This window comes from Ceraceosorus guamensis (genome assembly GCF_003144195.1).
Source record: "Ceraceosorus guamensis strain MCA 4658 unplaced genomic scaffold IE81scaffold_3, whole genome shotgun sequence".
Lineage (NCBI taxonomy): Eukaryota > Fungi > Basidiomycota > Exobasidiomycetes > Ceraceosorales > Ceraceosoraceae > Ceraceosorus > Ceraceosorus guamensis.
In genome coordinates this window covers 166,994-189,458 of record NW_020289998.1, presented here as the reverse complement: position 1 = coordinate 189,458, position 22,465 = coordinate 166,994, and the positions used below count along the sequence as shown (strand labels likewise).

General features: G+C 56.8%; 7 protein-coding genes across 7 annotated transcripts; 4 read left to right on the top strand and 3 right to left on the bottom strand.

Annotated features, from left to right (window-relative positions):
- Positions 1-556: 556 nt before the first annotated feature.
- Positions 557-2,145, bottom strand: IE81DRAFT_319660 (RNA-binding domain-containing protein). The gene is made up of 3 exons (XM_025512789.1): positions 1,521-2,145; positions 1,059-1,253; positions 557-976 (listed from the first exon to the last, which is right to left on the bottom strand). Exons 1-3 carry the CDS (start codon positions 1,812-1,814, stop codon positions 860-862), a joined length of 606 nt encoding a protein of 201 aa, XP_025372984.1. The 5' UTR covers positions 1,815-2,145; the 3' UTR covers positions 557-859.
- A 411-nt stretch (positions 2,146-2,556) lies between these two features.
- Positions 2,557-7,870, top strand: IE81DRAFT_127292 (hypothetical protein). Its single transcript, XM_025510236.1, has 2 exons — positions 2,557-6,433; positions 6,497-7,870. The coding sequence occupies exons 1-2, from the start codon at positions 2,691-2,693 to the stop codon at positions 7,596-7,598; spliced, it is 4,845 nt and encodes a 1,614-aa protein (XP_025372983.1). The 5' UTR covers positions 2,557-2,690; the 3' UTR covers positions 7,599-7,870.
- A 1,098-nt stretch (positions 7,871-8,968) lies between these two features.
- IE81DRAFT_127294 (hypothetical protein) lies at positions 8,969-10,794 on the top strand. Its single transcript, XM_025510237.1, has 2 exons — positions 8,969-9,113; positions 9,253-10,794. The coding sequence occupies exon 2, from the start codon at positions 9,360-9,362 to the stop codon at positions 10,707-10,709; it is 1,350 nt and encodes a 449-aa protein (XP_025372982.1). The 5' UTR covers positions 8,969-9,113; positions 9,253-9,359; the 3' UTR covers positions 10,710-10,794.
- A 595-nt stretch (positions 10,795-11,389) lies between these two features.
- IE81DRAFT_344309 (hypothetical protein) lies at positions 11,390-12,172 on the top strand (the record flags this gene model as incomplete). Its single annotated transcript, XM_025515797.1, has 4 exons — positions 11,390-11,587; positions 11,849-11,859; positions 11,941-11,964; positions 12,034-12,172. The coding sequence occupies 4 exons, from the start codon at positions 11,390-11,392 to the stop codon at positions 12,170-12,172; spliced, it is 372 nt and encodes a 123-aa protein (XP_025372981.1).
- A 2,438-nt stretch (positions 12,173-14,610) lies between these two features.
- On the top strand, positions 14,611-17,555 carry IE81DRAFT_127251 (hypothetical protein). The gene is made up of 4 exons (XM_025510235.1): positions 14,611-15,664; positions 15,775-15,882; positions 15,967-16,598; positions 16,667-17,555. Exons 1-4 carry the CDS (start codon positions 14,843-14,845, stop codon positions 17,397-17,399), a joined length of 2,295 nt encoding a protein of 764 aa, XP_025372980.1. The 5' UTR covers positions 14,611-14,842; the 3' UTR covers positions 17,400-17,555.
- A 187-nt stretch (positions 17,556-17,742) lies between these two features.
- IE81DRAFT_336075 (hypothetical protein) lies at positions 17,743-20,067 on the bottom strand (the record flags this gene model as incomplete). The annotated part of the gene is made up of 6 exons (XM_025515466.1): positions 19,601-20,067; positions 19,247-19,439; positions 18,926-19,045; positions 18,024-18,843; positions 17,827-17,887; positions 17,743-17,794 (listed from the first exon to the last, which is right to left on the bottom strand). The coding sequence occupies exons 1-6, from the start codon at positions 19,903-19,905 to the stop codon at positions 17,743-17,745; spliced, it is 1,551 nt and encodes a 516-aa protein (XP_025372979.1). The 5' UTR covers positions 19,906-20,067.
- Positions 20,068-20,521: 454 nt separating this feature from the next.
- On the bottom strand, positions 20,522-21,878 carry IE81DRAFT_336074 (putative RPS6B-40s ribosomal protein S6; the record flags this gene model as incomplete). Its single annotated transcript, XM_025515465.1, has 4 exons — positions 20,522-21,102; positions 21,218-21,448; positions 21,520-21,695; positions 21,856-21,878. 4 exons carry the CDS (start codon positions 21,876-21,878, stop codon positions 20,792-20,794), a joined length of 741 nt encoding a protein of 246 aa, XP_025372978.1. The 3' UTR covers positions 20,522-20,791.
- Positions 21,879-22,465: the final 587 nt, after the last annotated feature.

The following is a 22,465-nucleotide window of genomic DNA, read 5'->3' as shown; positions in this document are numbered from 1 at the left end:
ACTCTGAATCGGGAATCATGGCATACGCGACTCCAACCTCCTTCGACATGCAAGATGACAATGTTCACCTACCATCAAAATCCAGCTCTGCTGAGAAGAAAGTCTGCGCATCCGGACTCTCGCTCGAAAGCACGTCGATCTAGGCACGAGATTCGAGACAGTCAAGGGCACAAGGGACGGACTCCACTTCGACGTGAGTTGAGAAGCTCTTGGTTCCGAAACCCAAAGCCCCACTCCTACCCACCTTCAAAAATGTGTTCACGACCTCAACGAAGCAGAACGCGGGCGAGCAAGAAGAGAGCGAGTTGAGAGGTCCACAAGACCACTTCCCACCTTGCCATCTTGCTCTTCGGCATCCGCTAATACACGCAAGCATCTACACTCGCGCACTGAGCGTGACCTCTGCACGGTAGCACAGGTTTGGAGTGCTATCCAAGCAAGAAGAGGCGGCCGAGCCTAGGCACCTGAGCGGCCGAGAAAGGACCGGCATACCTCTAATTCGCTTTTCACTATGCCCCTCCCGCTGACACAAGTGTTCAGGCGACACACCTCGACTGCTTGCCAGGTCGCCAGAGACTCTTGCTAGGATTAATGCGATGTAAAGAAGAGGTCAAGAGGAGTACAAAGGCAGTCGCTGTCTTGATATTTCTGTTTGCTGTCATCATCTAGGGTCCCGAACCAAGATCGTCTCTCTGTTCTTGCTGACACAGAGAGACACGTTGATCCTCCGCTGACTTGATGGACTCCTTGCGATCGTCTCCTGACGATAGCCACCTTGAGCTCTGCTCATCACACGCTTGCTGAATCATGCACCGATATGAGAGCCCTACGCTCGATCCGAGTTGAGTCCGCCTCGAGCTCAGTAATATCCTCTCCCACGGCCTCGCGCCCTAAAAGGTCTTCCACGCGCACGTCCCCTGCCCCGTCCGCGACCCCTAGCAGTCATCCCTGGCACATTAGTTCGCTTTGCCGTGACCTGGAATGATGGATGTGCGAGCATTCAGCAAAGTGAGCATGTCAGCCGGATGACGATGGGTGGCGCTGCGACGGCAGCTCACCTTTAGCAATCTGCCCCTGAACAGGCTCTCGTTCATGACCATTGCATTCGCCACCAAGCTCGGCTCAGAAAACTCCACGTAAGCGAATCCTTTTGGATGTCCAGTGAATTTGTCGCAGAGGATGGTCACTCGGTTGATGGTGCCGCACGCTGCAAAGTGCTGCTGGATCTCCTCTGGTGATGCGCCATAGTCCACCTGGGAGGTCCAAAGGTGCAAAAAGGGACATGTGGGCAAGTCAGACGTTGGAAGCCCAGCGACGAGAAGAGGGGAGACGTTGGCGATTCAAGTCGCAGGCACTAGCTCGCGCCTGATGTGGGCCTGCCAAGCTTGATGCCCCTGAGCGCTCGCGCTTGCGCACGAAGGCGACTCTGCACGTCGCGGCACACGCCTGACAGCTTCGCGTACACTCGAAACTGTAGCGACGCCATTCCTCGATCCGACACCTGTTGCTACGCAACTCACATTTCCGACGAAGACGCTTCTCGCGTCGATCTCCTCCTTCTCCTCATCGAGTGCTCCTACACCTATCGGGTCATTGACCAGGTTTCGGTCAGGGCGGTAATTCGGATCGCTCTGAAGATCCCGGAGCCTGGAAGCTTCGGCTTCCATCTCCTTGACCCTTGCCTGCATCGCTGCAATCTCGGCCGCATCGTCCAGGTCTCCTCCACTTCCTCCTGCTTCGGCTCCACTGCCTCCTGCACCGGCCGTTTGATTGGGATTGGTGATGAAGTCAATGTCGTCTGAATGGTCCGACATGATGACGAAGAGCCAATGGCCCGCTGAAGCGCTTTGTGCTGTTCGTTTGTAGTACTTCAGCCGTATGTGATGGACATCGAAGCGCGACCGGAGTTCTTCCTCGTCCAGGCAGAGGAGCTAGCTGGTGCCGAACTGTCGAATACTCGTAGCAGCTCTGCGTGGTTTCGTTCGGACCGCTTGTAAGCGTCGACAAATCGCAAAATGTGAGCAAACAGCACAAAGCCTCGTTGTGCAGCTTTGTAACAGATCGCTGTGGTCGGGAGGAAAAGTTGGAGGTAAACATCAGGTGGAAGCAGGCGCGACTCTCATCAGAGAGTTCTTGCATCATGGAACTGTGCGCTCTTGCGCGCCCTCCCGTGTGTCTGGGAGTCAGAGTGAACGGCGTGGCGCGATCCAAGGTATCCTGACATCTCATCACGTGATAGTACGGCGGGCAAGAGCGAGGGTAGACGCGTTTTTCATTCCGCAATTCAACGTCTGGTAGAGTCTTGAACCCCACATCTCTGCTGCATTCAGCGTCGTTCCCTCCTGACCGCATACCATCACGACGGCGCGGACATTTTGACATGCTTCGTGCCGTTCCTGCTACTCCTAATTGGATTGTATAGAAAGTTCCGCCCTCCTACAACCTTCCCTGGGCCGATCACGTCCCATTCCTGACCCCCGCACATGCGGTCGCGGCAACAACGCTCGCCAGCTGACCCACTCCCGGCTCCACGCCTCTGTCGATTGCCACTGTCTAGGTCGGAAACTTTTACCGGACCACGGAAAATCCGTGGAGCTGACTAAGCCGAGTCAGCTGAAGACCAGGTGATCCCGACGGCGCGCGTGGTTTGCCGCCCCTCGCCGGACCCCTATGGTGCCGATGTCTTGGAGATGACTTCGCCTCATCTTCAACCTCTGGATCTGGACGAGCTCGAGCCGTTGCCTCCGTCCCGCATCGATACGCGGTCTGCTTCTTCCTGTCGGCACCCGCTCGATGATGACAGACCAGCGGGTCGCACGTTCACTTCGCCGACGCTCAGCCCGGATCAGCAGTCTCCGCAGTGGAGCGCAGAGTCTTCTCCGGAACAGCGCAGGATACCACTGCCAAGACAGCCGTTGAGCATCGGTACGTCGTTTGGCACTTCTTTGAGGGCGGCTGAGCCCATTGCTAGCACTCAAGCGAAGAAGCACGATCCGAGCAGTGCTTCTGACAGGCTTCCCCAAGGCTCGTCGAGTGTTGCAACCAAGGCTCGATATCTCACTGTCTCATCGGTCCTGTCGCGCTCTGGCGTAGCACGAACGTGGAATGACGGAGAGGCGCTCCATCACAACCAGATTAACAGACAGCATGTGCCCCGCAACGTCGAGCGATCTTCGCGGTGGAAAGCAACCGCAGGCCGCAGAGCCAGCAATGGCAGTGCGCTCGAGGCTGTCGGCGCTCTGCTCCTGCATCGCGATTCAACTGGCACGGTCTCGAACCTATCCTTTGCCAGAGCGCCGCCTAGGCAAAAGGATGATTTACATAGGCCAGGCCTCATCTCACGTGCCTCGCGGGCCTGGATGCAAGGCTTGCGACAGGCGAGTGCCCAGCGTTTGGGAATCTTCATGCCTTCTGACGGATCTAATTCGGATGGTATGACTATCGCAGAGCGTAGAGCGCGTAGGAACATGGCTCGGAATCAAGCCGAAGGCATTTATACGGTGAAAGGTCGCGGCAACACACCTTCATTCCAACTGTCTCGACCTCCTGCCAACCTTGCCAAGTCATCTCTCTCAGGGGCGGATGTGGATGCATCCCAGACACCAAGCACGGCTCGCCCGTCATTTCAAGGCAAAGCTTCTCTCGAGAATTTGGAGAGGCCGCCGCTCCTCTCCCGTCGAGCTCAATCTGACCACGTATCTAGCAGCTCCTTAAGCGTGTATGGGCGAGGATCAGCGTGGGGCATCCAGGAAGCTTTGGAAGCTCCCCCGACTCCGATCGACATGCCTGGCGCATGGAGCGGGGGTTCAAGTGCTTGGCGAGCTAGGCCGGGAGACGGCTATGAGGAAGGCGCGCTCCTGCTTCCGCCACCATTACTGGACGATCGCGGAAGCGATGCTCGAAGCTTCGAAGGGCTGCTGGGGGTGCGCAGAGCGCGTGAGCGTGAAAAGGCTCTCAAGGAATTCGAGCGACTTAAAGCCAGGAACAGGCCCGCCCATAAGGTCGGGCTGCTCACTGCCTTCTCGAATTTTGTGCGTGCGGCTCACGCGGCCGACATGGCAAACCGACGAGCTGCGAAGGACCATGGCGCGGTCGACGCAAGACCTAACATGCACCTGCGTCGACACACCGAACCAGCACATGAGCGCGCGAGCCCCAACCACCCCGCTTCAGCAGGACGACGAACGCCGACTCCACGGTCGTCCCCTATCACTACCGCTGCCGATTCCGTTACTCGCCGAGCGTCACTCAGAAACCCTTCCCTTGATCTCGCTCGTCCAGCCCTGGAGACAGTATACGAGAGTGGGACGCTGCCAGACGAAGCCAGGTTCTCTCGAGACCGAGCGGCCCAGCGAAGAGAACGCAGCCTTGGTAGCACTGGCTCGTCAGAATTTGGGGATGAGTCACTGAGCGACGCTGAGCTGTCGAGCTCTTTCTCCGGTCAGCCACGTGCGCCGAGATTGTTGCCAGTGCACCTTGGCAGTCCAGTCGCAGCCCTGACCCCGATGGTCCTCGATTCCCAGCCAAGTCCGAGAGTTGGTTCACGCCGGACAAGCGTCGGATCAACGGCGTCTGCAGACTACATGACTCGCGGCGTCCAGGTCAGAGCGAAGGGTAGTCTGCCAGTCACACCCAAGCTGGGGCCCACGTTGCTCAGTCTTCCACCTTCTCCATGGACTCCAATCGCCAGGAGCCCCGCAATGTCACCATTTCTTAGCACACAAGCCGCTCCTTCGTACGTCGTGCAGCTTGGCACAAGTGCTACACCTCGTACCAAGCCCGGTACGCCACGTCTAGAACCTACACATATCGAAATTCTCCCGTCACCCTTTCCACAGTCATCGTTCGATTCGGCAGCATTCCGCCTTTCTCCCAGCACTTCAGAAATTGAGCACTCCCTTGAAGACCCGTTCGAGGACAAAGCATCATCAACGTCACCTGCATTACACCCTTCTGTGACATCTGAGCAAGCAAGCACTCCTTCAGCCGTTCCGCGGCGACGAAAGAACACAAATCCAAGAGTGGCAGACATGAATCCTGCTTCACGCACCGCCTCTGCTCGCTTGACGCCTTCGGACATGATTGCAGCTTGGACTAGCGAATTACACAGTACTTCATTTTCAACCGCCACCTCTAAGGCTCCAGGCCAGCGACCCACCAGCGGCTCTGACTACGAGGGCCCAACAATAGCAGACCTCGAGCGGAGAGCCGTCGAGGTTCCAGGGCGATCTTGGTTGCTCTGGTTCTTGATAGGAGATCTCGGTCTGGGCGACCGCTCCTCCATGAGCATTTCCAAGGGATCCCCGGAGCGCGCAGAAGGCACAGCGGCTGCCGCAGACACGATGGAACGATTTGGAGGTGTGCCTACGCTGCTAGGACACTGCTTTGATTTCATCGTCTACCTGCTCGCACACGTCATAGATCTGGCATACAGAATTGGCGAAGTGCTGATCCTCGCTGCTTGGTTTCTGCGATGGCTATTCTTGAACCTCACTGGGCAGACCGTCTTGAGTCGTTGCATTGTCGAGGCCTACAAGCTCATCCAGGCGGAATGGACCACTGTTGCCGCTGAAGACCACGAAGCCAAGGGCATGAAGAAGTCCCGAAGAGGAAGCGTCGTGGACGTCACAGGCTCAGCGGACGCCCAACAGCAGCCGAAAGGCTTGACACGCTGGCAAATAGTGAGGGGCATCGTCGAACTTGTCTCCCTCTACACAGTGACTCGTCAGAGGTACCTTGAGGAAGGCGCAGGACTCGTGAAGCTAGAAGGATGGCAGAAGACAAATCCCCAGCGACGAGACACTCCCAAGGCTGCAGACGATACATCGCACGGAACTCAGGCCAACGACTCTCCGACGCGTTCTGCGGTCTCGTCCAAGGGCGGTGACGATGCGCCTGCAATGCCTGAAGCGACGAGCGACAAGGACTCGGACGCAGATCAGCATTCGAGCGATAGCGCAGAGAGTGACAACGAAAGCGACGATGACAATTTTGTGGTCACTCGTCAAGGGGCTGAAATCCTCGAGTTCTCAAAGACACCACGTCTAGAGCCCCGTCTGGGACACGACGAACAAAGCTCTTCGGCAGGAGATGGCAGCAAAGGACCAGGCAGCTATTTCTTCAGCAGGCCAGGAGGTACTGGCAGCAGTACTGATCGCACGCGACGAAATAAGTACGAACGCAAAGAACGTGGACAGCGACCAAGAGATGTCCGGGCGATAGTGCGCAATATCAAGTGGGCCAGCAGGCTCGCTATCTCTGCCTACGGTCTCCATGTCACACTTGTTGATCTGCCAGCCACCTTCACTCCGTCCGGCAACCGCTTCTCGCGACAGACTTTTGCCCATTTGTCTAGGATACGCTCGGATGATGTTCTACACGCGGACATTCAGACCCTGGATTCGGATACGTATCATCCGACTTTTTACCTCGTGTGAGTTGTAGCTGGATGCGATTCGGTACTGTCACGGCTGCTGCTGACTTGACTACATTTCAGCCGCGACTACGCGCGCCGCTGCGTATGCGTCTCCGTGCGAGGGACACAAAGCCTGCAAGACATCATTATTGACTTGGAAATGGCTACCACGAAGCTGCAACTTCCAGGCGTACCCTCAGTTGGTGCGGACGACCCCGACGAGGAGCTCACATGCCATTCTGGCATTCTGCGAGCGGCAAAGGCCCTGCTCGAGCCAGACTCGTCCCTTTTCAGCACGCTGTCAAGCGCTCTTGCTGAGAACGAGGGCTTTGACCTCGTGCTTACGGGACACAGCCTGGGAGGTGCTATTGCGTCTACGGTCGCCCTGCTACTGTCAGAGTACCGCGTGCTTCCGGGTCAAGCGGCAGACGAGGGCCAATGGGTCATCCGACCAGACAGCGGTTTGCCTGCCGGCCGCTCTGTGAGGGCTTTGACGTTTGCCCACCCGGCTACCGTCAGCGCAGCTTTGGCTGAACGCGCCTCTCGAGGCTTGACTCCGCTTGTTACCACTGTGGTCCTGGGTAGCGACCTCATTCCTCGATGTGGACATGGGCAGGCGAGAGAACTGCGTCGACTGCTTGGCGCACTCTCTCGTGTGCGTAGACGACATGAGCATAAGCGAGCAGATGATGTGGAAGACGCAAGGATTCACATTTTGCACAGCTGGTGGGCATGGTCTTCAATACAGAAAGCCGGCAGAGACGCTTCGAACGAGATGCGTGAACGGGCAAAACGCATCGAAGATCAGCTCTGGCGCCTGCGGTGTGACGTGGAACAGGATCTCTATGCCGAGATCAAGAAACGGTCTGCCGAGCACAACGGAGGCTTGAAGAGTGCCTCCAAAGCACCTCCCTCGCCATGGATCGGCCCGCAGCAACGGTCCTCGGCGCCTTTGCACCAGCTCGCAGCGCGCAGGCAAGCATTAGATGCAGCCACGCTCAGGAGCGAAGCGGCTCAAGGCGGCATCCTCATCCCGCCAGGCAGATCCATCTGGATCAATGGCAAAGACCTGTACGCTGTGACCAATCCCCTCAGCTTCTTTTCCGTTCCCGATCTCGACCCCAAATGCCTCGCGCAACACTTTCCATCAGCATACGAATCTGCCTGCTTGGACGACATATAGGAGTGTGCTTTGTTCACTTGACACGCAGGCTAAACACACACCTCAACGCATCAAATGTATTCTAGGCTCTTGCGCAGCGCGGCAAGAAGTTCGGAGATCGCCAACAAAGCAGGCATTGCTCCTGGAAGGAGAACAGATGGGCGTGAACTTTGATCGATGGTCCTCACGCTCAAAGCCTGAGGCAGGCATGGGCACGTCGTTGAAGGCGCACTGCTAGGCTACTCGTACGTCCACGCAGGTAGAATCGTATGTACCCATGAGTCTTCGATGCGCTTGTTCCGTATGCAAACGTCAGCATTTGAGAAGGATGAAGCGCTCAGGGGTTCTGACCTGGGGGCTGTCGTTGCGCAACGCAGTAGTCGCGATGAGTACTGAACAGCCCGCCAGTGTTGGTCTCTGGGCGCTTTCGAGCTTCGATCGATCGGTGCTGCGTCCCGCGGCAAGCGTTTGGCAAGCCCAGAAGAAATCACAGCAGCAGTCACGACTCACGGGTCAGCGGCGCGATTCGGTGTGCGCGCGTGCCATTTAATTGCTCAAATCGTGATGAATTCACAATCCGCTTACACGATTCGCGATGAAAAGGGTACGACCTTATGCTGCCTCGCCGCGCGCGAGCTCGCCGCCCGCCGGTCCACGCCGCTTCAGCTCTCTCATGCAGCAGCCCCAATCTCCTATGGCAATCACAATCACAACCACAATTCAGCACTTGCTCGATGCCTGCGGCGGGTTGTTGGGAGGCCACGAGTCACTCTACTTCTATACTTGGCGGACCACCAGCATCGTCATGCCTATTCGCACGTCTCTCTCGTGCAATCTACTCCGCATTGCTCTAGACTCGTCTCCCAATTGGTCGCTCCAGACCATCTTGAAGTATTCAAGGCCATATATGGTCCACGTCGGCGAGCACGCCATCTGTCGACTGATCCTCTAGGGCCCTGGGCTGAAGGACTATGCCGCCGATTCGTAACCAAGGTGAGCCATCCATGCCGCCACCCCATCATCCCTCTCACGAAGTGTGTGGCTCTGGCGCTGACACACCGCGCCTACCCTGTATTCCAAGGTCCTACCGCGGACCGGCATGCGTTGCGCCCGGCAGATGGTCGGCTCTTCAGCCTAGCGCGCTCCGCCACCCTCGACCAGCCCGCATCCCGGCCATCCGGTGCCCCACACGTCGCGCACTCTTACCACTCGGGAGACTCGAGCATCCCAGACCCCACCTCGCAGAAAGCTGCACGAGCCGAAGGGCACCGTGGCGAAGGTGGAGGGGCACCTGGCCAAAGAGTCCTTCATCCGCTGCCCCAGCGTCCACCTCGCGAGATCGCGGTACAGCGCCGCGCGACACCTCCTGATTCTTCAGCACAGCTTATGCCAGAGCAATCTGCCGAACGCAACGGATTCCCCCTGCCAGAGCGACGACCTTCACCGCCACGCGATCGCAAGGGCTCGGGCTCGACATTGAATGCGGACGCTTGCTTCTTGTGGCTTGATGATCTGCCAGCCTATGTCACGCGCGAGGTAAGTCTCTTGCGACGATCCGCCCATGCGATACGAAATTTTGCGCACGGCACTTAAGCTTCTGCCTGATGCGCACCAAGTCGATTGCATGTCTACAAAAGCTCACAAGCCGCTCCCTCCTCTTCTTCATCATCATCAGCATGTCGTGGCCGAAGCTAACGCGGCTGGCTGCCCTGTCACGTATGCCAGAGTCGTCTACAGAGACAAATTGTCCGTGGCGTGAGTGCGCGCTCGGCTTGAGCGGCAATGCACCAATTCGGCTCACTCGGTGCACGTACACTCTCCAGCCAACTCGCGTACGAATCGCTCGAGCAACAACGCCATGCGTTTCACGCCCTCAATGGCAGACTCGGGCTCGGAATGAGACTGCGCCCTGCGATTCGTCACCCTCGATGGTTGCCTGACGAACGTGCTGGAGCGGAGCTAGCGTGGACAGCCGAGCCCGTTCGTCGAGACTCGAGGCCAGTCACCGATCATACTACGAGCAAGGAAAGAACTCGCTCTCCCGTCAAGCAAAGCCGCGGTGCAGAGCTCAAGAGCTCGACTTCGGGTGCACAGCGCCGTCGTGCCTCGCGCCAGCAAGCAGAAGAGCGCTTCGCTGCAAAACGCAAGCGGCTACAGCAAGCTCTGGCCGATTTGGACAGGGAAGAGCGCCGTAGCAAGCGAAGTAGCAGGTCTAAGCGCGAGTCCATCTCGCCGCCATCGAAGAAGAGCAGGTCCAGCGGCAAGTCCAAACGTGAGCCTCCATCGTCACCCAAAAGGACAAGCAAGCGAAATGAGGGCTCCAAGCGAGAGCATTTGTCCTCGCACAGGCCTGCGAGTAGAAGAAGCAGTCGTTCTGATCGAGAGCCTGAAAATGCTGGCAAATCGGCCCGCGCACGTTTGTCAGGCCGTGTCACACCGCCCATGGATCGTGTCAAGCGACACATGCCCCCTGAGCAGGCTGTCGCCCAGGAAGACTCTCTCACTATGGCACGCATCAGTCAGAGTCAAAAGCGCCCGTTGGTAGGCGTCACACCTGAGCGCGCCTTGCCACCCAGCGAGGTGGCTCCTTGGCTGGATCGCACAACCTGGGCCATGTCTACCAGGGCGGTGGGCACTGGCAGCAATACCTTTGCGCTGGCGGCGCACCGAAATGGGCACTGGAGCTTTCCTTCGCCATCAGACGCTGCACATGCTGAGTCGCAAAGCTCGGAAGTTTACGCGATGGGTGGTGGTCAGCCTCTAGGTGACGCGAGTGTGAATGTCTCCCCGAGCAGAAGAATGCCGGTCTTTAGCCCTGCACCGCCAGAGCCGGGTGTGCCCAGCGTGGTGCCGACTGGCCTTGTCTCTGCAGCAGAGGATGACGATGCGCCCTCGAGTAACTTTCCAAATGGCACCGCAGAAAGTGACTCTTGCCCCTCGCTTCGCCACCCTACGCTCGACAGCGACGCGCGCGCTGCCTTTGACTTTCCAGCTGGACCCGACAGTCAGACGGAGGGTCACGCGAGTCAAGTCCTTTGCACCTCTGCCAACTCGAGTCGCGCTCTTCGCAAAGATTTTGCCATCGCCGGACAGTCCCGCACAGGCAAAGCACTCTATGTGCGCTTTGCCTGACCACACGCTTCCCACAACTTAGCGCATAGACCACACCAGCTCTTCGCTCGCCTCACAGCTAGTATCTGAACGTGAAACCTGAGAAAATGACCTCAAAAAATAGCAAGGTCCGACTGAAGTAACTGGTCTGGAAGCCCTGGCCCGAAGATCGCGCATCACGCGAGTGCAAATGTCAAAGAATCGTGCCCATCAGCATGGCCGGTGCTTGTGCGGAGGTACAAAAAAGCGCATTTCTAGGGCACGCGCCGTCGTTGTTTTGGGCAAGCATTTACGATCCATCACCCAGGCGGCTCTGAGTGGAATCCGGGACACAGCAATCTCACTATACACGTGAACCGGCCGGCGCGTGTCTGCGCCAACCCACTTTGGATCATTATTCAACCACCTATACCACTTTCCCAAGCGTAGCTGAGCGGCGCAGCCGCGCGGCGTCTGCCCTTCGTCATAATATGTAGATGTTCATCAACAAGAATGAGCCCGCGACCAGCACCGACCCGAGGGAGAGAAATGGAACCCTCAAAAGCTAGCACCAGTCCTTTCAGCACTCCTCTTCCACACCTCCTCTCAAAATCACGGGCACATCTCCACATTCCGCAGTCATCACCATTACCGTCTTCCATCGCACAGTAGCCCTGTCGTCCTTTGCTGCACCCGATCCCTTCGCATATCTGCTTACCAATATGCCCACTGCCATGAAGCGCAAGTCGCCATCGCCATCGGCAGCCTACAGCGAGACGAGCAGCACTTCTCCTCAAGGCGACGATGCTCCCGGAAGCCCAATTCGCAGCTCTGGCAGCGCCAAGCGTGTAAAACAAAACAAAGGTGGCATGCCATCGGAGGGAAATGCCAAGACTGCTTGGACGGCCGCTGAGGACAAGGTGAGCAGCATGCGCCGATCATAGGCCACGAGATGCGAATGGCATTGTCCTCAGAAGCATGCGCGAAGGATGAGAAGGAAACAAACACACAGTCAGATTCCCAATGAATTGCGCTTCACAGCGCAAAATGTTTCTACTGTTTCCATTCTGACGCGCAATGCGCGATGACTGGAGGCGTTTACACAATACAGGAGTGTAGCCGGAACGTTCTGCTGACGCTTGCTGCCACTTCTGGGTGGCTCTTTTGGCTTGGTCGCACAGGTCTTTATTGAGTAAGTTGCTTCCCTATGAGGCCCTAGTCCTGTGCAAATTCTTCGCTGATGCTCATCGAACGTGGATGGTCTGCTACGCAGCATGATGCTAGCCTCCTACAAACCGTCAGTCCGAGCAACAGTGGCGCCCACCAGTATTGATCTCATCTGACACGCCCCAAGCATCGTTCACAGAGACTTTCCTGTCGTCGCAAAACAGCTCGGCGAGATTCGAACAAGTCAAGGGTTGCCACCGAGGGCATTGAAGCAGGTCTATGCTCGCAACGAACGCATCAAGGTCATGGTCCGCAAGATGTTTGAAGGATCTCGATAGATTGTTGCGGCGCGTGCGGGGCATGCTCTTCTTGGGCGAAGCCTGTGAATAGGGAGAGACATGCTGGGGTGTGGACTCGAGATGGAACAGACTTGTCAAACAACGGTCAGAGCAGAGAGTTGATCAAGACTTCTCTCCACTACTTTGTTTCGAACAACGACACAAACCAAGCATTCCGCGCACGCAATAGAATGAACACAAAAGCATCATCAACCTGATTTTCGCTCGCCGAGATTTGCCATTGTGTGTGCGTGGGCGACCTTGTCGTTCGCGTTGCGAGCTCTAACCGAGAGGTGGATGTACGGGGACACTTTTTGGCGCGTGTCGAGGTGCCGCTTGAACGACGATGCTTCATGCTCATCCATGACCGATCGCCGAGGTCGTCGTGTCGTGCGAACGCTGTACCCGCTGATGAGCTGTGAAAGGTGCTCCGGAGCGGCAAGGCATCGCGGTGTGCCCGCTCGTTGCCCGCCTCTCATGCGGTCAGCTTGCTTTGCTCCCGCACCTCGCTTGGTGTCGTCGCAAGCCCGCAGCGCAGCGCTTTCCTTTTGGGCAGAGCGCTGCGAGCTGTTGTACAGTAAATAAGCACAGTCACAGTAGTCGAGGTCGGACCTTTGCTCACGACTGTCAAGCAGCCCTCTTACAGAGAAGCATGGCTTGATCATCTGCAGCAGACCGCCAGCAACGCCAGCTGCACATGCTGGTGCGGGTGCTGGAGCTGATGCTGGGACGCGATCGAGGCGCGCGACGCGATGCACTGCTGCTGCATGCATGCATGCCGACTGCCCCGCGCTGAGGGCGCCCGGCCAATCGTGAATGCAGTGCGGCCAAGCATCAGGATTGCTTTGCTTTTGTATATAATATGTGCCGAACCTGCCTGCGGTACCAACTCGATTCGTGTTTGCAATAATCGACAGCCATCAATTGAATCCATCCGGCTTTGTCAATCATCATCCATCAATCACGAATCTTGAATCCTTGATTGAATTATTCACGTTGCGCGGCAACTTTGCCATCCGTGACTCATCAGACTGTACGTTCAAGATATGGCTCTCAAACAAGTGGCCATATCCTGATCAGGCATGCAGACACTGCTGATCGTGATCGATATATAGGACGGACAGCAATCTCGAGTATGAGTCAAGAATCGTGAAACGGTGGATGATGGCTGAATGCTCAGCTGAAGGGGTCACGGTCACGACTCAAGTCAGGAGGGCATACTCATACGCAGTCACGAGTCACACACATTCGTGATTCTGAAGTGGTCTGCGTCTCTTCCGTTCTCCGCTCCGGTGTGCTCTGCTCTGCTGCTGCAGGTACTCCCACCAGTCTGTGACTGCTTTGTTGGCTTCATCACTGCGGGATGATCGCGCTCATGAGTCATGACAACCTCCGCACGGCGCGCACGACGACGCACAGGGTGCATGAGCAAGCAGACCACGCACATGAAGAGCAGCAGCTATTATGTGCGCGTGTAGGCCCTCCTACAAAACATCAGCAGGTATGGTCACACAGAGTAACTGCTGGTGACTGTGCGTATGCCCCATCTACCACGCTTTCGGCTCTGCGCCCCTGTCGTCGATCGGTCGGATGGACTGGTCACAGTGCACTCGTGACTGCGACGTTTGCCCCTCCCCGCTTTTCACCCGCTGCCGACTGATGCCCTCCGCGCCTTCGCCGTCATCCGTGCTGCCATGCAGGCACCCAAACCTGCTTCACACAGTAGAGTCATTGAGTGTTTCAAGCGGCCCATCTCGACAGTCACGAGCGAACCATCTCGCGCGCGCGCGCAGGGACAGCCGCCTGACTGCTTGCACATTCGTGCTTCGCGGTCATGTAGGCACACAAGACGGGATGACCTGCCTCAATCGTGAATGATGTTTGGGACCATGCGGAGCGTGACTTCGCTCCTGCTTTGCCGCGCACTCACGACTGTGCCCGCTCTCTCTCTATATAGCTGTCTCTGATGTCCTTGCATGGGGTGCTTGTTGCATACAGTGCGTGCCATATACGCATACACGCGCACGCCTGCTGCACACCACGTACAAGCGGACCAGCCTTCGCGCATGGATGTCTGTCTCCACACTTGGCGACGCGCACAGGCGCGGCAGAGAGAACAATGCCGCCATCCAATCATTGTCACCTCCACGACCTACCTCAACATTCTCGACCCTGAGCCTCTCCTACACTTTCTACCGCACTTGAACGCTCCTTTTGTCTCGCTCAGTCGCTGGAGTTATCCTATCTTTGTAACGGCTGGCTCTCAGACCACCGCATATCCTGGAGACCAGAGCTGGTCATCGCGCCTACTTCACGTGACAATTTCACGCGCAGCACAACGCGGGGCTCCAGGCCGGAAGCCTCTTCCAGCGACGGACCATCGCTTCGCATTCACGATTCAGCGCATTCCGACTCAGAGAGACCGTGTCGTCTTCACATCTATCTACCAGAGCGCAGAGCATCAAGACCTTGCGCACGACGGCGCCAAACCCTCGAACGATTTGCAAAGGCGAGCCGAGCTTTGGGGACGACGCGCAAACACCGCAGCGTGTATGCGCTCATCAGCGTGTCGAGGCCTCATCGTACCTTGCATGGACGGTAAAAGATCGATAATTGGGTCAAGCTCTCCTTTGAATACGCTCGCCTCATCCCCGCTGCCAAGTCCTTATCATGAACTTTGAATCCGCTGCATCCTCGCCGTATGCTTCTCGACCAGGCTCGCCAGGACGACGCGGTTCCGGCTTTGGAGCGCCCGGAGGTATCCACTCTGGTCGCGCCAGTGGCGTCTCATCTCCGGCCTCGGTCACTTCCAATATAGCAGCGCCCAGTCATGGCTTGCGACACAGTTCCAGTTCTGGAAGCTTGGGTGGCTTCGCCGGATTGAGCATGACTGGCATAAACCCACATCACGCGCAATCTTCGCCCCGCAGCGGAGGGGTCGCCATAGGCCAGCATCCTGCTGCCAGCAATGCGGGTGCCGGTCAACCGTTTCCGATGGGTTTCAGTCCAATGGCCCAATACTCTGCTTTGGGAGCAGCAATACCTCAGCAAAACCAATTCATGCCGCAGCAGCAACACCAGCATGTGCAGGGCATGCCTCAGCCCCAAATACCTCAAGGCTCCGGCGCAGACTCGTCCAACCCCGCGCTCGCCTACGCCAACGCCCAGCTTTCATATTACGCCCTCGCTGCCCAGCGTTCCCCTTCCAATCCAGCTTTGGGTGGATTCAGCGTCGCTGGGCCAGGAATTCAAGGCGCACCTCCAAATCTCAATCCTCACGCCCTCAGCAGCGCTCTTTCCGACTATTCGAATTCCTTGCCTGGAAGCGCGGCTAGCAGTCCCGGAGCCGCACCTCGAAGGCTGCCGACTAGCGGTGCAGCGACTGGCGCGTCTACTCCAGGAGGTTTGAATGCGCATCAGGGCAACAATAGCAGATTTGCTGCGAGCGCTGTCACTGGTAAGAGGCTCAATTGGAGCGAGATGATATGCCAGGTGCGTCTGAGGTAGGATCGACCCAGGCAGCTTGTCACCACTTCTGATAGTCTTCGCCTCTGTTCTTGCTCGCCCTCCGCATTCAATCGCATGCTTCGCGTACCCTGCAGACCATTGCCGAGTCAGATCAGGGCAAGCTCGTCATTCAGGACCTCTTCGAGCAGATGTGCACCAAATTCCCCGAGATCAGGGAGTGGGCGTTCGGGAAAGATTGGGAGGTAAGTGCTGGCATTTTGTAGACTTGCTTCGGCTCGTTGGCCTGGCCGCGCTGACAGCCGAGCAAATCACGGGCGCACATCCAGGCGAGAGTGAAGAATCGAATCAAATCGACGCTTTCCATCAAGGGCAACCTGTTTGTCAAAGTACCGCGTCCATCCTCCGCAGCCGGCAAGGGCAGCTGGTGGACGCTTAGCGCGGAAGCCCAAGAGGCGTGGAAGACGGGTCGCGTTGCATCTGTGGTCAAGGGCAATACAGGACATACGCGCAGCTCGTCTAGCAAGAGCATCGACGGACACGCGCTTGCCATGTCATCCACTGCCAATAGCCGCACAGCCAGCAGAGCACCCAGTCGTGGTTCTAGTAGGAGGGGCAGTCCTGTCAGCTCTCGAGGACCGAGTTCACAGCATGCCCAGAGAGAGTCTCAGCACGTGAATGCTGCTTCGACAAAGTTGCAAGCCATGCAGCAGCTCGATGGCACACGAGCACCTGCGACACCTTCTGCGCCGCAAGGCTTCGGGTCTGCCCACGATCACGCTGGCCCTCAGCACAGTGTACAGCCGTCGCATGCACAGTCCAGCTCTCTAAACCCTGCAACTTTTGCTCCGCCTGGCGACCCTCATCTGGCAGCGCTCGGTTTGGGGTTCACTGGAGCGCCGGGACTCGGCCTGGATGGCTTTAATACGAATGAGCGCCGGATGCGACTGATGGAAGACAGGTGAGTCTGGCGATGAGGCTGTCAATGTAACGCCAACACCTGCTGAAATTTTCACCACTGCTACGCAGTGTCAACAACGCATTCTCTTCGTCTGCAGATACCCCCGCATCTACGGAGGCTTTGTTTGCATCGTTGGGCCTACCAGCATCGATGCAGCTGCCGCTCGGGGTGCCGCAATCTGCTGCTCATCTGGGAGGGTCTCAGAGCATGCCATTTCCAGCTTCAGGCCTGGGCGTCTTGTCGCCCACGCCAGCAGGCGAGGGGCTCCAATCTACTTCGGACAACAGTTTCGACGCGTCCTTGATGGGAATCTACTCGCCGAACTCGTACACCCTCGACAGCGGTGGCTCTGCGAGCTTTGACACGTCCTTTTTGGGCGGGGCTTTAGCATCTGCTGGACAAAGCAACGGATCCGCGCTGAACAATGGGGCTTCGCATTTGCACGGAGCTGGCAGCGGGGAAGGTCCGCGAGGTGAGCCGGGCACACCGAGCGCCGGCTTTCACGTTTCGGCTGGCACGCCCTTAGAATCAGCAGGTATATTGGGCGCCAGTCCAATCGATTCCAGCGGCAGCGGATGGTTCAATTATGGTGTGCCGACGTTTGGAGATGCTTCATTGGCGTCAGCAGCAGGAGGCGCTGTAGATTTGTCGACCAATGCCCAAGCACACTTGCACGATCGAAGGGCTTCTCAGAACGTGACGGATCTCAGGGGCTTGATGCCCAAGTCGCAACCTCTGAATCCTCAGGATCCCAGGGACGGCAAAACGCCTACGCCAGCAAATTCGAATAGACAGCCTTGATGCCTCGTAACCGGTCTGCCTCTTCTCGGCTCTGCTGGACGCTTCGGCATGGTTCTCTCTTGCTCACCACGAATCCCGAACCCACAAGGAACACGTTGTACTCTTATGCTCGCCGCTCTTCCCCCTTTTCACCGGTCTAAGTTATACTCTGTGGGAAAGGAAATGTTCTGCAAATGGGTTCAAAGGCCATCTACGCTCCGTCTTGTCGGGCTCAAACATCCTGGTGGATGCGTTCCAAATGTAGCATTGTTCATGGTACACAAAAGGTCTTTCGCCCCTCGACAGATAGCTCAGCGTGCGAAGCGCTGGGGTTCACAGCAGGGGCCTTCTCTCCGCATCGTCCTCACCGTCCAGAGCAGTATCTTGCGCCTCGTCTTCTTGCTCCATGACTTGGGCTGGTGCGGTGCTACCGATGTTGGTGGGTGACCTACCAGCTCGCAAATGCTCGAGTTCCATCGATATCGATTCGATCAGGGTGAGTATTGTCCCTGTGTTGCATGACAGTACGGGCAAAAGGTCGAATCAGCATTCGCGACTCTGATCATCGTGTCCATCTCAAAATTGCGCCTAGGAAAACAAGTGCAGGGCGGGAGGCGCGAAGCGGTTTTGCAGGGGTGTACTCACGTCTTTCCCATTCTCCCCAGATGACGGAGCTGTACAGCATCGTAGCGCCAGCAGCACCAGCGACGACTGCGAGTAGCGTCATGCCGAACCTTCCGAGAGCGGCAAGCAGACCTGCTCCGCTAGCCAAGGGACTGGCGAACAGCAACGCGAATGCGACAAGGAGGGCAGCGAAGAAGAATTGGAAATGCATCTTTTGAGACGCTCTCGAGGCATGAAGAGAGACGCTTAAGGCTTGAAGAGCTGATGTTAATGATTGAGCCACTTGAGTCGTAGAGCGCGGATGATCCTTCGTGGCTTTGGCGCCAGCTTCATCGGAGGAGAGGATACGGAAAGATGCGCTCAAACCAAAATGATCCGAGTACGAGACATGTTGTAAGTCGGGCAGCGTCTCGGTCCAGCACACGTGGCAGGTCTTCGCCTCCAGTCTTACGGACGAGAAGGCGTCTTTGGACAAATGTGTTGCAGAGTCGAAGTTATCAGCGATCCCGGGCCGCGTGTTTGACGGGGAGGGAGCAGCAGGTCCACGATACAAAATGTAGTCCAACCTTTTGCCCAATCCAGCTCTGGCGTTCCTGTCCAGCTTTGCCTCTTTGCCTTGCGTCCAAGTATTCAGGGGCGAATCGCAAGTCACGCCGAGTTGCTCGATACTTCGTCTGGCTGATCTTGAGGAGGAACCGCTCTGATCCGTCGGGGTATTAGACAAAGCCACTGCTCCTGGTGGAAGATCCGGATGTGTCACTGCAAAAGCATCGCTCAGACCGCCAACGTCTCGCAGCAGGGCGAGAGACAGCGAAGGAGGTGTACTGTTAAAGTCTCCGAGCTTGATGAATGCAGCAAAGACGCGATGATCGGATCTCGTTTAGCTGTGTTGCAGAGATTACAGAGCGACTTGTCAGACTTACGCAGATGACATGTCTTGACCTCTGAGCGCTGCGCTTAGCTAGCGAGGCGAGCTGATACGCTTGAGAGACTCTATGCGCTCGGCTTGACTCGGGACCATCTTCGCCTCCTGCTGCAACAGTCTACTTTGTCGGGTTCGATGAAGTGTGGATACAGTCAGCGTTCTTGAATGGGGTCAAGACTCGAGAAGCATACGAGGATGGCTCGCCAGCGACGTCGCTCAACTCCCGGTGTTCCATTTCGACATTGTGGCATACCTGCAATCTTCACGCCTACATCCCCTGCCTTTCGTCGGACATCAGTGAGAGAACTTGAAAACTCACATGAGTCACCCAAACGTCCACCTCCCCCAAGCCGCCTTTGTCGACTCGCAGAGTAGCACATCCGGCAGCTTTGGCGACGATCCAGTCTCCGTGATGGACGTGTATAGGATGCCCGTTCAAAGAGTATGGATGAGTTTGTGTGTGCAGAATGGGATGAGCCGACAAGATGGCCAGACCAGAGCCGAATGCTCCACTGCGCATGTGGCAGAGGGTGTGAAGGAGAGCGAGCAAACGCAATTCGTCAGTCTCAGCTTTCTTGCTCACAACCATGCGAGACTGATCGTGCGTGCGTGTATGCGCCTCAGAAGTGCTTCTGCGCCTTTTAGTAGACAGTATGACCTCTTAAAGACTCACGTAAAGAAGAATTTGGAATAAGGATACAAGTGTCGGACCCTCTCCTTGAGCATCTTCCAATCCGTGCTCTCGCACCAGATCTCCTGCAACGCTACCACGTCGTACGCCCGTGCCCTTGATCGCGTACGCAGCTGCTCATCGCCTTGCTCCAGCACCTCATCACCGCCGATCCCTTTGGCCAATCGATTGGCTATCGCTTCGATGCGCTCCACCCTGAGCTTGGAGATGTACTTGAGGCCCCACACGTTGAGCGTCAAGACTCGCAGTGTTTGGCCCGGTTCGGCGCTGTCGGATGCCGAGTCCATCCTGTTTCCAATGGCGGGGGCCTTCCTGCCAACACTTAGTCGCAAGTGGGATTCGAGTGTCTTGATCCGATATCGAGACTCAGAATCTCAGGACTGCGATGGCGAGCGTGGGCAATCATAGGCCTGGTAGGACTGTCAAACGAGTGTAACTCGACTTTCGTCGAACCTCGAAGCGAGTCATGCACGGCGTATCCCAAGATTGCGCTCTCTCCACACGACGCGGCCGGCCTGTGCGCCGCGATCCACGCAAAACGCAAGCACAGCAAAGCAAAGCAAAGCTGAATCGTGAAGCGCACGTGATGCGTATTCGTTCCACCATCACCCATCGCGCAATTCTTCATTCGTGGTTCATAATCGTCATGCCTCGACGGCTGGCTCTCGCTCTCTCGAATAAAACTCGATTGCGAGAAGGATTGAGACGTTCAAGATCTGACCGTCTCCAGCAGAATCAATCTTAGAACAAGAACTTACGAGGCATCTTGCCTCGGACTGATGCTATTTCCCTTCGAGACCTTCGCGCGCGCTCTCGCCAAAGCAAAAGGAGCTGCGTCTCAAATTCGCGAGCGCTTGTCAAAACGAGTCTGACTTGTCAATTGATCTCAGTCGTCACGGCATTCGTTGAATAGCATGCATGAGATTGTGGAGAGGCTTGGTGAAGGTTTGACAGTGTCAACGTTGCATGTCTTCGTTGGACGTCCCATCAGTGCGTGAATACGCCGACCGTCCGTCTCGACAGAGACTTGATTTTGAAGAGTTGGATGAGAAAGTGACGAGGAGGACGCATCGCAGCAGAGACGTGCAAAGATCTCTGCTGCCGAGTCGTCTCCGGAGCAGCGGTGATACAATGCATTTTGACATGCATGGAAAAGTCTACACTCCGGTCTGCTCAAGCTTGCTTGGCAGCACGGGTAGACTTGCGCTGGGCACGAGCAGCAGCGTTGCGCTCCTTGACCTCAGCCTGACGCTTGGCCAGCACAACTTCGTACTCCTTCTTCTGGGCGTTTTGACGCTCAGTGGTGCGCTTCTTCAAGCTGCGGAGGTGTCTCTTGCGCTGCAAACGTTGAGAGGTGATCAGGCGCTGGATCTTAGGAGCCTTGGTGTATGGCTTGGACCCCTCCTTTTTGGGCGTGACCTCACGACGGATGACAAACTTGCGCACGTCGTCCTTGGGCGTCAAGTTGAAGAACTTGCGGATGTCTGCAGAGGGGCGCAAATGTTGAGCAGTGATGTCAGCAGCAGAGCAAAGCAAAGCAATAACTACCGCTGTCACCTGCTTGCCCACCATCCTCCGGATGAATTCGCTCCTACTCACGGTTGGCACGCTTGGGACCGAGACGCTTGGGCACAGTGGACTCGGCGTCAGTCAGACCGGGGATCTCCTTCTCTCCCTGCTTAACGATGATGAGATGGTAGGCCTGGATGTCGCTACCCATGATGCAACCGCGGACGGATTTGCGACGGCGCTCTCCGGTTCGGCGCTGACGGTAGCAGCTATCGCCGGCTCCGAGAAGGAGGCGAACACGGTTGGGAGCAAGCACACCCTCTGCAAGATCGGGAGCAGGTATGTAAGCAGCACGGCAACTGTGGACTTGGGCTGCTGCAGGGTCCACTCACGCTTGGCTGGGAAACCCTGCTTGTCGTTGGCTCCACCGATGCGAACAACGTATCCCTTGAATTCCTCCCCGAGCTGAGAAATGTCAACCTCCTGGCCCATCCTTCGCTCGTAGAAGACGCGGGTCTTGTGCTCGTCATCGATCTCGAAGCTCTTCTGAGCGCCCGTGGCCGGGTTGCTAAAAGTAGCAGATGCGAAAGCGATCAGACACTAGCAAGCATGAGCCTCGTTGCATGCTAAGTCTTGTACTCACGCGAAGTTCAATTTCCTGCGTAACGGGAATGAGAGGAGGTGGAAGCAGAAGGGTTGTCAGCTTGTGCAACATGGCGACTGCGAACTTTGCCTGCCTAGGCCGGGGCATGAGCAGTAGCACATCAAGATTCTTCGGACCCAGCTCATGCTCGAATGCCCCTTATTGCAGCCACCCTGACTATCTGCAAGATCCACAAGATCGTTGAACACTTTCGCCCAATCTCGAGGGCCTCAAGCTTCCGTACTATTCTGTTCAAGCCACAGTGCTACCTTATCCCCAATACCAGTCACGTCGAGGTGGTCAGGATTGCTGCTACTGGATGCTCCTTGTCCTCGCAAGCTCAGTCCCTCCTTCATCGCATCTGTGCAGCTGCGTCTTTGAGTCCTCAACGGACAACAATGGCTACACGCCCCCCGTCGACAGCACTGGGTTTGCTAGCATCTCCATGCCCCCCCGCTGACGCTCAGCGCCTACTCCAACCCTCCCATGGGCACTAATCGGAAAGCATTCGGTATCGGAGATACTAACGTCATGATGTGTGTGTGTAGCGTTGCTGTCTTGAGGCAAAGATATGTGAGAAGAGGTGGGTTGACGAGCGACGTAGAGTCAGGAGTCGAGGCGTGAAGATGAGACGAAGGCTGGATCAGGTCGAAGATCCACCACGCCTATGGCAAAGCGTCGAATTCGAGCCACGC

What these genes read in the sequence shown, in the direction of transcription:
- IE81DRAFT_319660 (XM_025512789.1), bottom strand. Translation starts at nt 1,814, where the DNA reads ATGTCGGACCATTCAGACGACATTGACTTCATCACCAATCCCAATCAA. An exon ending in GAAGCGTCTTCGTCGGAAAT is followed by an intron (nt 1,254 to 1,520) that starts GTGAGTTGCGTA and finishes TGGACCTCCCAG; the next exon opens with GTGGACTATGGCGCATCACC. An exon ending in TCAGGGGCAGATTGCTAAAG is followed by an intron (nt 977 to 1,058) that starts GTGAGCTGCCGT and finishes CCATCATTCCAG; the next exon opens with GTCACGGCAAAGCGAACTAA.
- IE81DRAFT_127292 (XM_025510236.1), top strand. Translation starts at nt 2,691, where the DNA reads ATGACTTCGCCTCATCTTCAACCTCTGGATCTGGACGAGCTCGAGCCG. An exon ending in CATCCGACTTTTTACCTCGT is followed by an intron (nt 6,434 to 6,496) that starts GTGAGTTGTAGC and finishes ACTACATTTCAG; the next exon opens with CCGCGACTACGCGCGCCGCT.
- IE81DRAFT_127294 (XM_025510237.1), top strand. Translation starts at nt 9,360, where the DNA reads ATGCACCAATTCGGCTCACTCGGTGCACGTACACTCTCCAGCCAACTC.
- IE81DRAFT_127251 (XM_025510235.1), top strand. Translation starts at nt 14,843, where the DNA reads ATGAACTTTGAATCCGCTGCATCCTCGCCGTATGCTTCTCGACCAGGC. An exon ending in CGTTCGGGAAAGATTGGGAG is followed by an intron (nt 15,883 to 15,966) that starts GTAAGTGCTGGC and finishes GCGCACATCCAG; the next exon opens with GCGAGAGTGAAGAATCGAAT. An exon ending in ATGCGACTGATGGAAGACAG is followed by an intron (nt 16,599 to 16,666) that starts GTGAGTCTGGCG and finishes ACTGCTACGCAG; the next exon opens with TGTCAACAACGCATTCTCTT.